The sequence below is a fragment of the Aythya marila genome (genome assembly GCF_965140915.1).
Source record: "Aythya marila genome assembly, chromosome: 11".
NCBI classification, from domain to species: domain Eukaryota; kingdom Metazoa; phylum Chordata; class Aves; order Anseriformes; family Anatidae; genus Aythya; species Aythya marila.
The window spans coordinates 19,465,330-19,478,946 of NC_139052.1; the positions used below are offsets into that span (position 1 = coordinate 19,465,330).

General features: G+C 40.6%; 1 protein-coding gene across 3 annotated transcripts in view; it reads right to left on the reverse strand.

Moving 5' to 3' along the window:
* MEGF11 (multiple EGF like domains 11) overlaps positions 1-13,617 on the reverse strand; it is a 199,476-nt gene that overhangs the window by 60,634 nt on the left and 125,225 nt on the right. For all 3 annotated transcript variants that reach the window (XM_082769562.1, XM_082769563.1, XM_082769561.1), the window contains one exon: positions 11,951-12,125. In XM_082769562.1, coding sequence (XP_082625688.1) covers positions 11,951-12,125 — 175 coding nt within the window. The remainder of the gene's footprint in view (positions 1-11,950; positions 12,126-13,617) is intronic.

Consider the following 13,617-nt stretch of genomic DNA (forward strand, 5'->3'; position numbering starts at 1 on the left):
GCATCCACAACTTCTCTGGACAACGTGGTCCAGTGCCTCACCACCCTTACAGTAAAGAACAGAGAAAGTCAAATATCTGCAGGGCTCATTGCTGCTACTATAATCAACTTTCAGCAGCTGCTATCCTATAGTGCTCCAAAAACCATGGCCATATCACAATTAAATGTCCCAAAAGGTAAAATGACCCAGACATAATGTGGATTATTTCAAGTCGGTGGAAAGCATTTAAATGCCTGAGAAGTAGACACAAGATGTGCTCTTCATGATGTACTCAACAAGCTACTTGTGCCCAAACTGTGGGACAGAAGCCAGCCCTTGAATATTACTGGTAAAGACAAAAAAAGCCCTGCTTTCTTCTGCTTTTTTAGATGGAGAAATTTGAATTGCAGTCATCACTACGGTAAAAGAAAAGGAACAACACTAACCTGATGTTGCCTCTACCAGTGCCAGAACCACCCTGGGAGGCATGCAGAGACCTCAGAGCCACCACCCTTCTTCACTAGCTGCAGCTGCACAGTTACAAGCTATGTGAGATCGAGAGAGAGGAAACAGATCTGGATGCTCCAATTTCTGTCTTCCTGTCTGTTTAGGAGAGGCCCTGTTAGTGCAGAGCAAAAGCTCATCTGGTCCTTTTCAGTAAGTATCTACAAGACGGCAACCCAGCTGGCTGATTCTGCCCCAGCTAGTGTATGGGAATGTCCTTGTCTGGGAAATGGACATGGTTCCTGCTCAGTCCACACGAGCTGAGTGGCACAGTCCAAGATCTGTCTTATAAAAGGTTGTGGTCTTCTGACTTTTTTGCACTAATAAGTTTGGCTCTGGCTGACAAGTCTGAACAGCTCTGCAAAAAGGACATTAGCAAAAACAGGGAATAAAAGGTATCATTTATACTTTCAGCTTCTATGACGTCCTCTCACAAGAAGATCCACAGTTTAATTATAACTACAAAGGAGAAAAATTATGTTTATTTGTTTGCTTCAATCCACTGCCTGTTTTTTAATTGGGAAACTTCTTATACTGTGATAAATAGCAAACATGCGTTCCTTCTTCCCTTCTCCAATGATGTAAGGGACCTCTCACATATCTACCCTTGGTGACCCCTTTTCTAAGCAAAATCATCCCCCTCTCTTATTCTCATTTTATGGGAGCCATTTCACAATTTAATTACACATTCTGTGAAAAGCACTATCTTTGTCTTTAAACCTGCTGTGCAATCATTTAATTGGTTGCCCCCTGTTCCCGTGTTATTAGAAATAGTAAATAATCATTCCTTGTTCGTGTCCTATGCACCAGCCTCAGTTCCATAGATCTCTATCACATCCCTCCTCAGCCATCTGTTTTCTGAACTGAGTCCTAGTTTATCGAGTCACTCTTTGTATAGAAGCTATTCCAAATAAAAGATGATCTTTGTCACCATTCACTACTTCCATTATATCCTTTGTAAGCAGCAATCAGCCAAACTGCATGCAGTAATTTAAGATTTAGATATATTATGGATTTATACAATAGCACAAAAAATTGTTTTTCTATCCCGTTTTGTTCTTTTCCTGGTCATTCTAACTGCTCTAGCTGGTGCTCTGGGTTAGTTTGTTTTTTTGACTGGAGATGAGCACTCATTTGCATATTTCAGAAAACTACCCACTGTGATTGCCTGATCTCTGTCCCTGAATGGTAGGAATTAAATTAGAATTCACCTTTTGTGTGTTTACTTAACATTACTTTCTCCTTGTATATTACTTTGCATTTCTGAGCACCAACTTTCACCTTACCCAGTCATTCCGTACCACAAAACCTTTCTGCATATATGCCATTAGCTTTATATTTGATTATACCAATAATTTTACACTGTTGGCAAACTTTCTTTTAGCATCCTTCTGCAGCTGTGCTCTCCAGTTAAGGATAATGTCCAAGTGCGGTGTCAAATCCAAACTTCCCTAGCATGCACACCGTGGTCACTAGCTGAGACCTGCATCTTTCTGTAGCAGAAGCTGACAACATGTTCAGCACATCAGTGCATGCCTGACCTCTTGTCCACACAGAGTGGATGGACTGAGTCCAGGAGGAGTTAAATGTGCTGTGCACAGCAGGTATCCTCAGCCAGTCTCTTGCTAGGGGCACTGAATCACAGAAGCTCTGAGGATGGGAAACATGCAGGCAGGGGGCTCACGATGCTTACAGCTGCCGTTGACATCAGTTCTGGGCTGCCTGATCCACACTTGAAAGGATCAAAGCAAAAAAAAAGAAACAATCTACATACATAGGTGGAAAATATTCTTTATGGCATGAAATGAATAACATTTCATGTCAACTTTAAGCTAATGGGGTTTGTGATGCAGCTTCTGAAAAGCTGGTAAATAACCTGGCAATCATTCACAGGCAGATAACAGATGTTCTCTTCAAATTTTCACACATTTCCTAAAACCAAAAACCAAAAGCAAGACAGTCCAATACCTGGTAAAAGTTCAGCTGCTCTTCGGCATAAGAAACACAGCAGGATTTTCCACTTACACAGGTCTGATCATAAAGGATAAAACCTCCCGCATCCTTTGGCAGTATAGTTAGAAAATAAAATAAGGAATTAACCAGTGACTTGGGTGACTGTAATAAAGTCTGTTTGCAATTTGAACCACCAAGAGAATCAGCTGCCAACACTTCTATGCATTGATCCACAGATAGTGTGGATAAGGATATGTACATTTAGAAGCTTAATAGATGAAAAGAGACACTGCTATTGGCAAGCAGTTTATTCCTCTGCAAGCTTCAGTTCAAATGACTCAGTCTGAACAGGATATTGAGCTCCAGTGATACTGAATGAGGCTACAGAAACGGAAATGCAATTTGACACAGCCACATTGCCAATTAAGGATAAAATACAGGAAATATGTCAACTAGTAACAAAGACAGAGGCATTCAGGGTTTCTATATGAAGCTGGTTCCTTTGGACCCACTTAGGAAAACTTTGGAGTTATTCAGGTACATAAAAGTGCAGCAGAGCCCAGAAGTAAAAGTAAATATAAGAAGAAAGAGGAAGAGATTTGGGACTGCTCACAGTTCTTATCAAATTATAGACACTGTGTGTAACTGAATCAGTTCTCATTAGTAGAGGCAGTCACTGAGACAAATTCCACTCTTGTATACCTGGGACAATCCTACTGAAGCTAGCAGTTATGTTCAGGTAAACTTGGGCTGACAAAGTAGAATTTGAGCTGTCACAGACAATTTCTGGAGCTTGTACATTGCCAAGAGAGAGAGCCAGCAAAATGAAACAGAACTACTTGATAAAATGATCTCGAAAAAATCCATTGATTTCAAAGAAAAGGATGCAGTTTCCACAACTGAGGGAGACCCACTGTGTCTTGTGCATCCAGTGACCTTGTTAAATACTTCGGTACAATAGTTCAGCCAACAACAAATGCCCTGAAGTGAGAGAAGCCCCTTCATTACGGCTCATGCAGCCAGGTGGTGACACGACCGCTGTCAGGCTCCTAAATGCTGTGGCCGCCAGTACTCCAGCAGAAATGTCTAATTGGTCAATAGGAGCTCTGGGGAGAGAATGCCAACAAGCCTAATAGGCAGCAAGCACCTGGTTCATTGATATAAAAATCAATAGGGGAGCAGCTTAGTCTGAAAGCCTGGGAATACACGGGTGGTCTCCCCATAATGATCTTCCCTATGGGGATCTGCATGTAGGATATATTCTCCTGTAACACAGCAGAGCCAGAAGAATCCATTTGTGAGTCATTAGTGTAATACTGGTTTTAGCCTGCATCCCGTTCCATTGCTCTGTGGTGCTGTTCATTGTTTCCCAGTCTACATGCAGCAGGACCATCTCAGTGGATCAACTTTCAGGAAAGGCACCTGCCAGTTAATAAAGATGCTTAATCTGACCGGAATGCAGTGCTTATGATGCCATTCTGAAAGCCCTGCACTGTTTGTCCCCAGGAAGAGTCCCGTGGGGACTTTGAAATGGATCACACAGCCATGCCACCAAGCTTGACCTAAAGCAGTGGTTTGTGAAGGTAAAATGGTAAATGGCTCAGTCTGCCAACAAATCTGCCAGTCACTGCTGATAGAAATGGGGTTTGTGATGTGCATACTCATCCACAGGGAGCTGGATCGAGACCAAAGTCATTTCGTGCAGGCCACTGCACAGCCAAGAGAAGATAGTTTCCAGTCTGTACTGACCTGGCCTGGATCAGAACTACTAGCCTAGAGATGCAAAGCTCTGGAGTCTGTTGTTAGTCCCAATGGCCTACAAAAAACAAAAGTATGTCCATTTTATGCACATAAATATATACTTCTGTACGTATAGAGAGACGGTAGGAAAATCCAGAGATCATCAATGAAAAGAGAGATCAAGATCTGTTTTTCTTCTGGTCTATGAATATGCAAAACTCCTGATAGGTACAAGTGATTCCTGACCAGCGCTATGTACATATGGAATCAACCAAAACACAGGGCACGTGATGTTCTTATTTACACTAAGACCTTTAAGCATCCAACCCAGCTAACAGATAAAACTTCCATACAACTAGATACTGAGAGTTCCTTCATTTCAAGAAAAAATTTCCAGCTCACCCTTAATTAGGTTGTATGGAGCAGAACTGTTTTTTTATGGTATGCTTTAGATCTGCTACTTGTTCCAAATCCACTTGTAAAGTTGTTTCTAAGCTTAAAAAATTAGCAGATGAGCTTTCAGACTCCATCTAGAAGCCACCAGGAAAATGCACATTCTAAGGACAATGGATACCTAAAAAATGAGAACTAGGAGAGTTCTTGAACACAACCACAGGTAGTACCGAGGACTTGGCTGTGTTATTGTGACTGTTTCACAGTTAATAGCACTTTTGTCTTTAGCCACTTTTCAAGCGCCATGTAAATACCATTTTTAATTTGACCTATCATGGTTTTCCAGAGCACAATTACATCTTCCATGTTTAAAAATAATTTCACGCTATGCTCAGACTTAAAACTCACACACGTCATCAAAGAGACTGCATTTCCTTCTTGCTGACTTTGACAAAACGATCTTCTCAAAACTGTTCAGAACACTTCAAAACTAGCAGCTCTTTTTGCTGTTTCTGCAGCTGCATCAAACCTCCCTCTCTGTACCCCAGCAGTGACTTTCCCTCTGGCATTGTTCCTTGTGTCACCAGGGATGGTCCTCCCGAGTTGGTTTTGCCTTTCCTGCCATGTCTCTGTACTTCAGGGGTGGCTGAGGAACCAGTCATTGCTATAGAAGAATATCCCCAAGCTTCTTAAAATGAAGCCCACTGTGAACTCCTGAATAACTGAGGAGAAACAAAGGTAAAGCCAATAAATGGGAAAGAGTTCAAAAGGTGAGAACACAGGAATCAATTCCTTCCACGTCATGCCTTAATATGCAGTCTTTGTTCAGGCAACTCCTAATCCTTCTTAGGGAGCGTGATGCTTGGTACCTTTAACCTCATTATGTAGGGAGGGGATTATGAAAATTTGATGTGCGTGAGCCCATCTGAGCGCTCTTTGCTAGCTAAAATGTCAGAGGGGACCTGACAGAGAGACCGGGGTACTGCAGTGAGGTAGGAAAGGCCAGGGAGCTCAGGATATAGATCTGTGGAAAACAAGCCTTTTTTAGTTCTACTACCTATACGAAAACTTGTTTTTACTATTAATTAATAATAAATTCACTCCAAGCTGCAATCCATGCTCAAACCCATCCGCACAGTATGGATGCCTGTTTCCATACCTGCTGCCACTACTGCTAGCCATTCACATTGGCTTTGAGACATCGCATCATGAATAAAATAGGAAAGCAGTGAGAAGAAATTGCATCTTACTTGTGCATCTAGGTAATTCATGAAATGAGGCTTGGGAAACTATTTTTGTTGCCTGTAATACTCCAGTTAATTGGACAACTGCTGTGCCAGAAAACCTTTTCCCCTCCTACAGCAAGTAAAATTTATACTGGTGATTGGTAACAAGAACATCTTGATAAAATGGCTGAATTTATTCTATACCTATAAATGAAAAGAGTTCTTAACAAAGGGGGGTAACTGATATGCTCAGTAAATCAAGGATAAAAGGACACAGGCTCTATTGAAGATTTTTCCCCTCGTCTTTTCTTTTTAAACCTTTTGATGAGGTGCCCTGTTGCTCAGAGATGAGCTTCCACTGAAGTACTTTTGGAATTATCTCAAAGAGAAACAGATCATTTAAATGAGTTAAAGCCCCCAAAACAGATCCACTATCTCCAACCTTCGGTTCATTTTTTATATTAAGAATTTTATGAAATTTATAAAATAACTTCACTACTGAAACAGGGGCTTATAAGAGAAAAGTCTCATTCTTTTTTTCCTGCTTCCTTCTGAACTGGTGAAGGATGATACATTTAGAATAAAGATGAAAGCAAATATGTAGAAGAGAGGGAATATTCTGATAAAGTTGTATTTATCACCTTGAGTGTTTAGAAAACACCTACAGCCATTGATTCTTTAAATTCCTCCAGACCTACCTGGGATTGTGGACCTTCAGGGAAAATTCAACTGAAGATAAGATAAGGTGCTCCTTTCTAGTTACTTCTTTATTATTTTTTTTCTTCTTTTAGACAACACAGAGAATTTTAAAGGTGTAGGACAGGAGAGCAGGCTTTTTTTTTTTTTTTTTTTTTTTTAATATAGATGGAAAGATTGTTTTTTCTCTCCTGTATGTTTTCTTTGGGGACCGAGAGCTATTGCATGTGCCAGAAGGAAGCCAGTCATGGCTGGAATACTCAGCAGACTGGATCTGTAACTTCTCTATGACCTCTATGATAGGTAAAACAAAATTATGGTTTTCCTCATTTCATAGCAGGATAAATTGGTCATTTTACTCACTGGGTAGGCATGGGGCAGACTAAGACTGGCCTGAGACTGCGTGCGTTTGTACTGAGAGATTATCTGTTACAAAATTTGTTATACATTTGCCACGCATTTGCGCAGTTTTATAGCAATATAATATTTACTTATTTTTCCTAAGTGCTTGAGCAATTGTTTATGTGTGTTACGGGTGCTGACTTTTAGTCCAATATGCTGGCATGTATGTTGGAAGCAATTTGTACTCCTGCAGTAGAGAAAACATTATATAAAGAAACTCTGCCAAACTAGACAAACTTATGGATGTATAGACCCAGAGGAAGGCATCTGTGCACTATCCTTAAGTGCACAGATTCACACTGAGCTCAGTGAGGATTTATATACATGAGCACTTACATGAGGATATATTTGAAAGGCAATTTTGATGCATGTGTCAACAAAAGATGCAAATGACTACAGATGTACAGAATTGAAATCCATCTTGGAAAGTTTTAGGGAATCCAAGCGACATCTCAAAAGCTGAAAAATCTTGTAGTAAGAGTTCATCTCTCCTGTTGTTTCCATCTTTTCCTGTACTGTATAATTCAGGGATCAGCTTGTATGGGATCTACCAATATAGTCAAGGAACAGAAAAATGTCAAAATGAATTCTTTCATTTTGGTGATGAAGTGCTAGCTTTGCTTGCCAGCATGCAGGGTTCAATAAAAGCAGACAGGTCTTCAAAAAATAGCAGCATAAATAGATGAACTCTTTAAAGTAATATAAGTTCTGTCATCTAGATGTGAAATATAGACCTAAGTGTCCGTTGAAGTAAAGGCTGACCGCACATTCCACAGATAAGTGTTAAAGTTTTCTCAGTGTCTTGGGCAGAGAAATGTTTTAACTACCTATCTCCTTGCCACAATAGACAGAATGAAAGCATTTGAAGTTGAACACATTTTTCAAAGGAAGAAAACAAAGCATCCATAAAGAAACAAAGGCATATCACAGGATGAGGTGTCTAGGTAGCTACTGTTTTCAAGAAAGTTGCAATTAGCTGTGCAATGGAGAAGGTGAAGTGAGTTGTATTTCAATAGCATCTGTAACGATTTCAGTGGCTAGAAAGCTGATAGGTATGTGCAGGGGGTTGGTTTCAAGATTTCCTTGTGAGACAGAAGGTCAGGATTCCTGTGGTCTCCTGTCATATTTAATTCATATTCTCTGGCCTTCTTCAACACATTTATTGAATTACAGGAATAAAATTCAATGAACCAAAAACAAAGAAGAGAGGACAGGGCAAATCCTGATTTCTTTTACATCCCTATAGCAAAAAAAGACTTCAGTGGGCTTGTAAGAGAGCATCTGAAAGCAGAATTTGGAAGGAGGGGGAGGTGCAAGTTAGTATAACCCTTCTTATCACCCCCGTAATTGAATCCAAATAATTTTTTGTAAGGAGTGAATATTTGTGTGTGGGAGTAAGGATCCAATTTCTACTAGTTGAGAATCTCCCTGTCTACTTTTTAAGGGTAATCTTTGCGTAGTCCCTGTGTGCTTTTATCAGATTCCTTCTTGCCACGAATGAAATGGCAGCAGACTGGCTTTTCAAAGCCATTCTTCAGAAAAACATCACTGGCAATTCATCATATGAGTACTATGGGGCAATTCTCAAATATTTAAAAACTACCAGCTTCGGGGAAGTGCCCTCCTGGCCCTATTGGCATACTTATAATGATGGTTCCCTGCAATCATTTTAATTAATGGATACAACCCCTTAACCCCCCTTTAAAAGTGAGATGCAGTAAGCACAGGGGTTACAAGAGGCCTGCAGTGGGGACTCTAGACCTGCTCCTATTGAGGAGCTCTAGACCTGCTCTGTGATTTTGGGGAGTAAGACCTTGTTGTGTCCCCTCTGCTCCTGTTATTCTGCTTTTATTGTCCTGTAGGCTGTCTCCAAGAACTGAGCTGTTGTGGGTATAATAGTGGGTCACTCCAATTTCTCAGCCACCTCTTCAGACAAATCTACACACAGTATCTGCAGTTAAAATAGTACAGTGCCCTCATCCCACAGTTAAAATAGTGCAATATCCCAGTGTGAACACAGTTGTTTCAAAACCTCATACATGCAACCTGTACTTGTACAATAACATCTTTACACCAGTGTAATTTGTTTTTAGAGTCAGGTATGTGAAAATCTGGTTGTTGAGTCTGACCCAATATATTCATCTAAAATAAAGATGATATAAAAGGCTTTGAAATTCTATCCAAAACTGCAAACTCACCAATATTTAGCATTGGCATTTGAATTTTTGGAAATGTCAAAGCTAATAAATAATGTATTATTTTCTGAGCTACAATGTACCTTTTTATTTTAACACTTGAATCTGCTTAGCTTCCAAAAAATTAAGAGCTCTGCACACGGACATTTCAACCTATGGGATGGCTGCTTTTCCACTTAATACATTTAATAAAGGTGACCAGATGCTTTGTGTTTTTAATGCCTTGTTCTGCATCCCAACAAAATGTCCCTGTTTTGGCTGTGATAGCAGATGATTCATTCTGAAACCCAGCCCAGCTGCCCTGACACAGCCGAGGCAGGGCACAGTTAAAAGACAAGCCATCTGTGCAAGACGAGTGGTCTGGAGGAGTGCTTTGTCAGGAAGAGACTGTGATTTCTTGGTCACTATGTCTTCTAGCTGGCCAGTACCCTTAGGCATCCTATGGGTCCAACCTCTGCCTTTGTAATTGTGTCCCACATGCCATTATGCCCTCTTACATTCCCCTCACCTAGAAACCCTTTACCCTGCTCTGCTATATAAGTTCCTATGTTTCCATGAAGTGTAAAATGTTGATCCCACTTTCATTCTTCCCAACCACATGTCAAAATTTCTGACCTCAGAGCTGCATCAGCCAAGCTTCATGCTAGAAAAAGCAAGAGGGATTCATTTATGGCTTTTCTGAATAATTACCTCTGCCCAGTTCTATATTAGCATCTCTCTACTGTCCGTGCTGCCAAAAGAGACATCCTGCATTCAGGAACAGACACTGCATTGCTTGTGGGCTGCCTGAATTCAAGGGCAAAACTCTACCGCAGGCAGCGCTCCTGAAGGCAAAGCCTTGAGCGTGTCACTGAGAAAAGCCACTGCAAGCCTCGAGAGGGTCCTGGCCCCATGGCATCTCTCCCACAACCTGCAGCCTGTGTCGGGGAGCAGTGCTGACACCTTTTCGCTGCCCAGGTGAAGGAGCGTATGGCTAGAGCGGCTCTGCAGGACACCGCTGTTCTGGGGTGGGAAGGAAAGGTTTCTGTCAAGTTTTCTTCACAGCCTGTGTTCTCCAGCATTTAAAAGAACTATTGCAACTCAAGTCATCTGGCATGCATACAAATGACAAATACGCTTCAGAGGCAATAAATTAGCAATTTAAAGGCTTTACTTCCCCTCATGGACTAATTGCCAGAGATTATAGTATATTATGAGAGAGCAATGATACTAATGCCTAAATATGCTTCACTGATTATAGAGCTATCCTCAATAACCAAGCTGTTTAAATGTCAGTGCAAGAAAGCTCTTTATTATGAGATTAAATATTATTTTGAAGCAATGCAATAGGATCTTCCCAGGCTTCACAGCTGCAATAACACTGTCTTGGAGCTATATATATTGGACAAATGATGAGGTTTTTTACATGTGTACTGTAAAGGGTCCCAAAATATTCTCGTGCTGCAAACTTGAACAGCATTCTTTATAAGAAAGAGGGTCTTAGTATCTTTTTGTTTTGCATTTGTTACTTATATGCTGCTGTCTTCATCTTTTTCTCTACTTTATATTAATACTTGTGTATCACTGGTGTACAGACAAGATAAATTCTTGTTTTCTATTAGTGTAAATGAGTGAGGAATCAAACCTCAAAGTTCTTTTCTTTTTTTTAAAAACATCTCTAAGTACTGCTGTCCTGCATGCTTTTGCCATTCCTACATCTCATGTCTAAATACATCTGTGTATACCCAGCACTGAGAGAACTCCTGGAAATTAGACAGAAGCTCCAGTTTTCAGGTTCAGCTTTTGACATGAAGCAGAGAACAAAAGTGACTCAAAACCATAACCCCACTTCTGCTGTTCAGGAGATGGCAGTTGGTGATCAACTGAGGGGTAGATTTAGAATGGAGGGAGGCTAAACAGGATTTAGCATCCCACTAATTTCATATACGGCTCCACACATGTGATCTTGTCACACAATTGCACATCCTTCCCATATAGATGACAGTAGCACATAACTAATATACAGCAACCTTTTTCCAAGAAAACCCAAAGCAATGCAGTAGGCACTGACGGTATCTAGATCGGACATGCCATACCCCTTCTGTTGGTTCTAAAGCTACCTGGTATGATGTTTGCTGTGTGTCATAACAGCAAAGCAGAAGAGCTACAACATAGTCAAAGATCAGACCTCTAGCATTTTAAGGTATGTATTCATTTCATTTTGAAGCTAACTTTAAACAAGAGGGTAAAACACATTTAGGAGGATGCTCATTGTAGTTGACTGCTAACTATCAGTGGAAACTCTTGTTTGTTCTATCAGCTCATGATCTGCTTTCTTTCTGTTTCACCGTGGCTGATTTCTTCAGCCACTTTATATTTCGTCTATAAAATATAAAGCTTGTTTACCTCAGAATGTCTGAGGATCTTTCTGATGCTCAGGTAAAAGACACCTGCCAATATACTCAGAAAAGACATAAATTGCTCTATCATTTGTAACATTAAAAAAAATCTTCATCTATTAAAAACACAGTGTGACTGACAACGAACATGCTGAAAGGCCAAGAGAATTCTTTTTCTGCTCTTCCAGGCAGACAATAATCTGACATCTTTTTTGTTATGTCTTGACTTAGAATGTAAGACAGGGAACCAAGTCTTTATACTTACAACAGTCACAAACTTACAATACTGATGTTAAGTAAGTAAGCAGAAGTAATAGGTTGACACTGTTCAAAGGAGAATTCTGTGGACTTACAGTAAAATGGGGAAAAATGACCTGCATCTGGCCGCTTTTATGCAAATGTTATTTGAAATGAGATTAAAGTCCTCTTGACTTTTTTAGCAGGCACCTTATGAAATGCTCCATTGTTCCCAGCTCTCACTTACCATGTATCCTGGTGCACACGTACACTTTCCTGTGATGCTGTCGCAATCTGCACCGTTCTGGCACGAGCAGGTCAGCTGGCAGCCTTCGCCGTAGTATCCAGGGGGACAGGTTTCATTGCAGTAGAGTCCAGCCCAGCCAGCTTTGCAGCTACATTCTCCAGACAATGGATGGCAGCTAATGAAGACAGACAGATGTTAATGAGATGCGGACGCGAAAGAAAAATACTGTCCATTAACTACAGGAATATCTCAGTTAAACATTTCAAATGCAATGCCAGCAAAAGTCACACTAAGAACAAAACAAAGCTGAGAACTGTCTGGGATGACGAACATAAGCAACCATGTAAGTCAGGACATGTATAGGGAATATGGTACCTAATACCATACTGGGGTGTCACTTGCAAACATCTGGGAACTCTGACAGAACTGGTAATTTTCCACCCGTTTTATTTAAAAATATAATTTCTTTTCTGTTCTCAGATGAATGTGACCCGGGTTGTTGACATAAACCACCCAAGGATTAAGCCTTGTATGTGCCATACCATTTAGGTGTTACACAGCCAGTTAAAGATGTTCAAGGCTAGGAGTGATTCCCTCGGGTCCTGTCGCTGTCCCCAGGGAGCAGAGCTCAGTGCCTGCCCCTCCGCTCCCCTCGTGAGGGAGCTGCAGGCTGCCATGAGGCCTCCCCTCAGCCTCCTCTTCTCTTTGCTTCATAGAATCTATTCATTTTCCTTTATGGTTATTTATTGCTACGGTTTAATATTGAGGACATGACTGAATAGATTTCTTTACACCTATAAAATTAATATCCTATATGTTAATTTTCAAGGTAGCCTCATAAAATGAAATTTCCAAGTATGTTTCTGGCAATTACTGGTAGGAGAGGTTAGTCACATACTGTTGTGACTAAGAATGATCAAATTTTGTGAGTGTCATGTGTTTCATCATAAATAGCGTTTGACTGAGTAATTAAAACAATTCATCAGCTTAACAAACTACTATCCATGAAATTCTTCTGACAAAGCAGTCCCTGAAATTATGGTCGTTCACACAGCACCTCTTAACATTTAGATGAAAATAATAAAAGCTCGTTTTTTTCCCCTCTGAGTCTATTAATCATTACTTAATAGGAGCAGAAAGCTAAGCATTAAAGACACATTTTACAGCAGATTTTTTGTTTCTTTGTTTTCACTGCCACCACACATGCCATGCGCTTGCATGAGAACTGCATCCATTGGCTAAATTAAATCTTTCAAACGTAATGTATGCTCATGGCAGTTTGAATCAGTCTATGACAATTCAATTGAAAATACTACACTCAGTAAGAATTTCTACTCCCAGGTTGGCTCCTTCATCAAAACAGACAGCTTTTTTGCATGGGATGTCGGCTATTTATTAAGAACTAAAACCAGCTAGAACCAAGTAGGTTTTGCAGAAGTCTGTGGGAGAAAGGGGCATAAAATCCACAGCAAGGCCCAATAAAAGGTTGAAACCATGTTCTGTGCACTGCCCCCCTGCCAAGCTGCCTTCTACTCCTTTGTGAGGCTTTTAACTAGGAAAAGCCCCATGCAGATGCGGGTCCCTGCATCCACGTAATCTGCCCCTTGAAGCAAGACTGGGTTTATCATTAACCTGAGCATATCAGACCTTTCTTCTTCTCCTAGGCC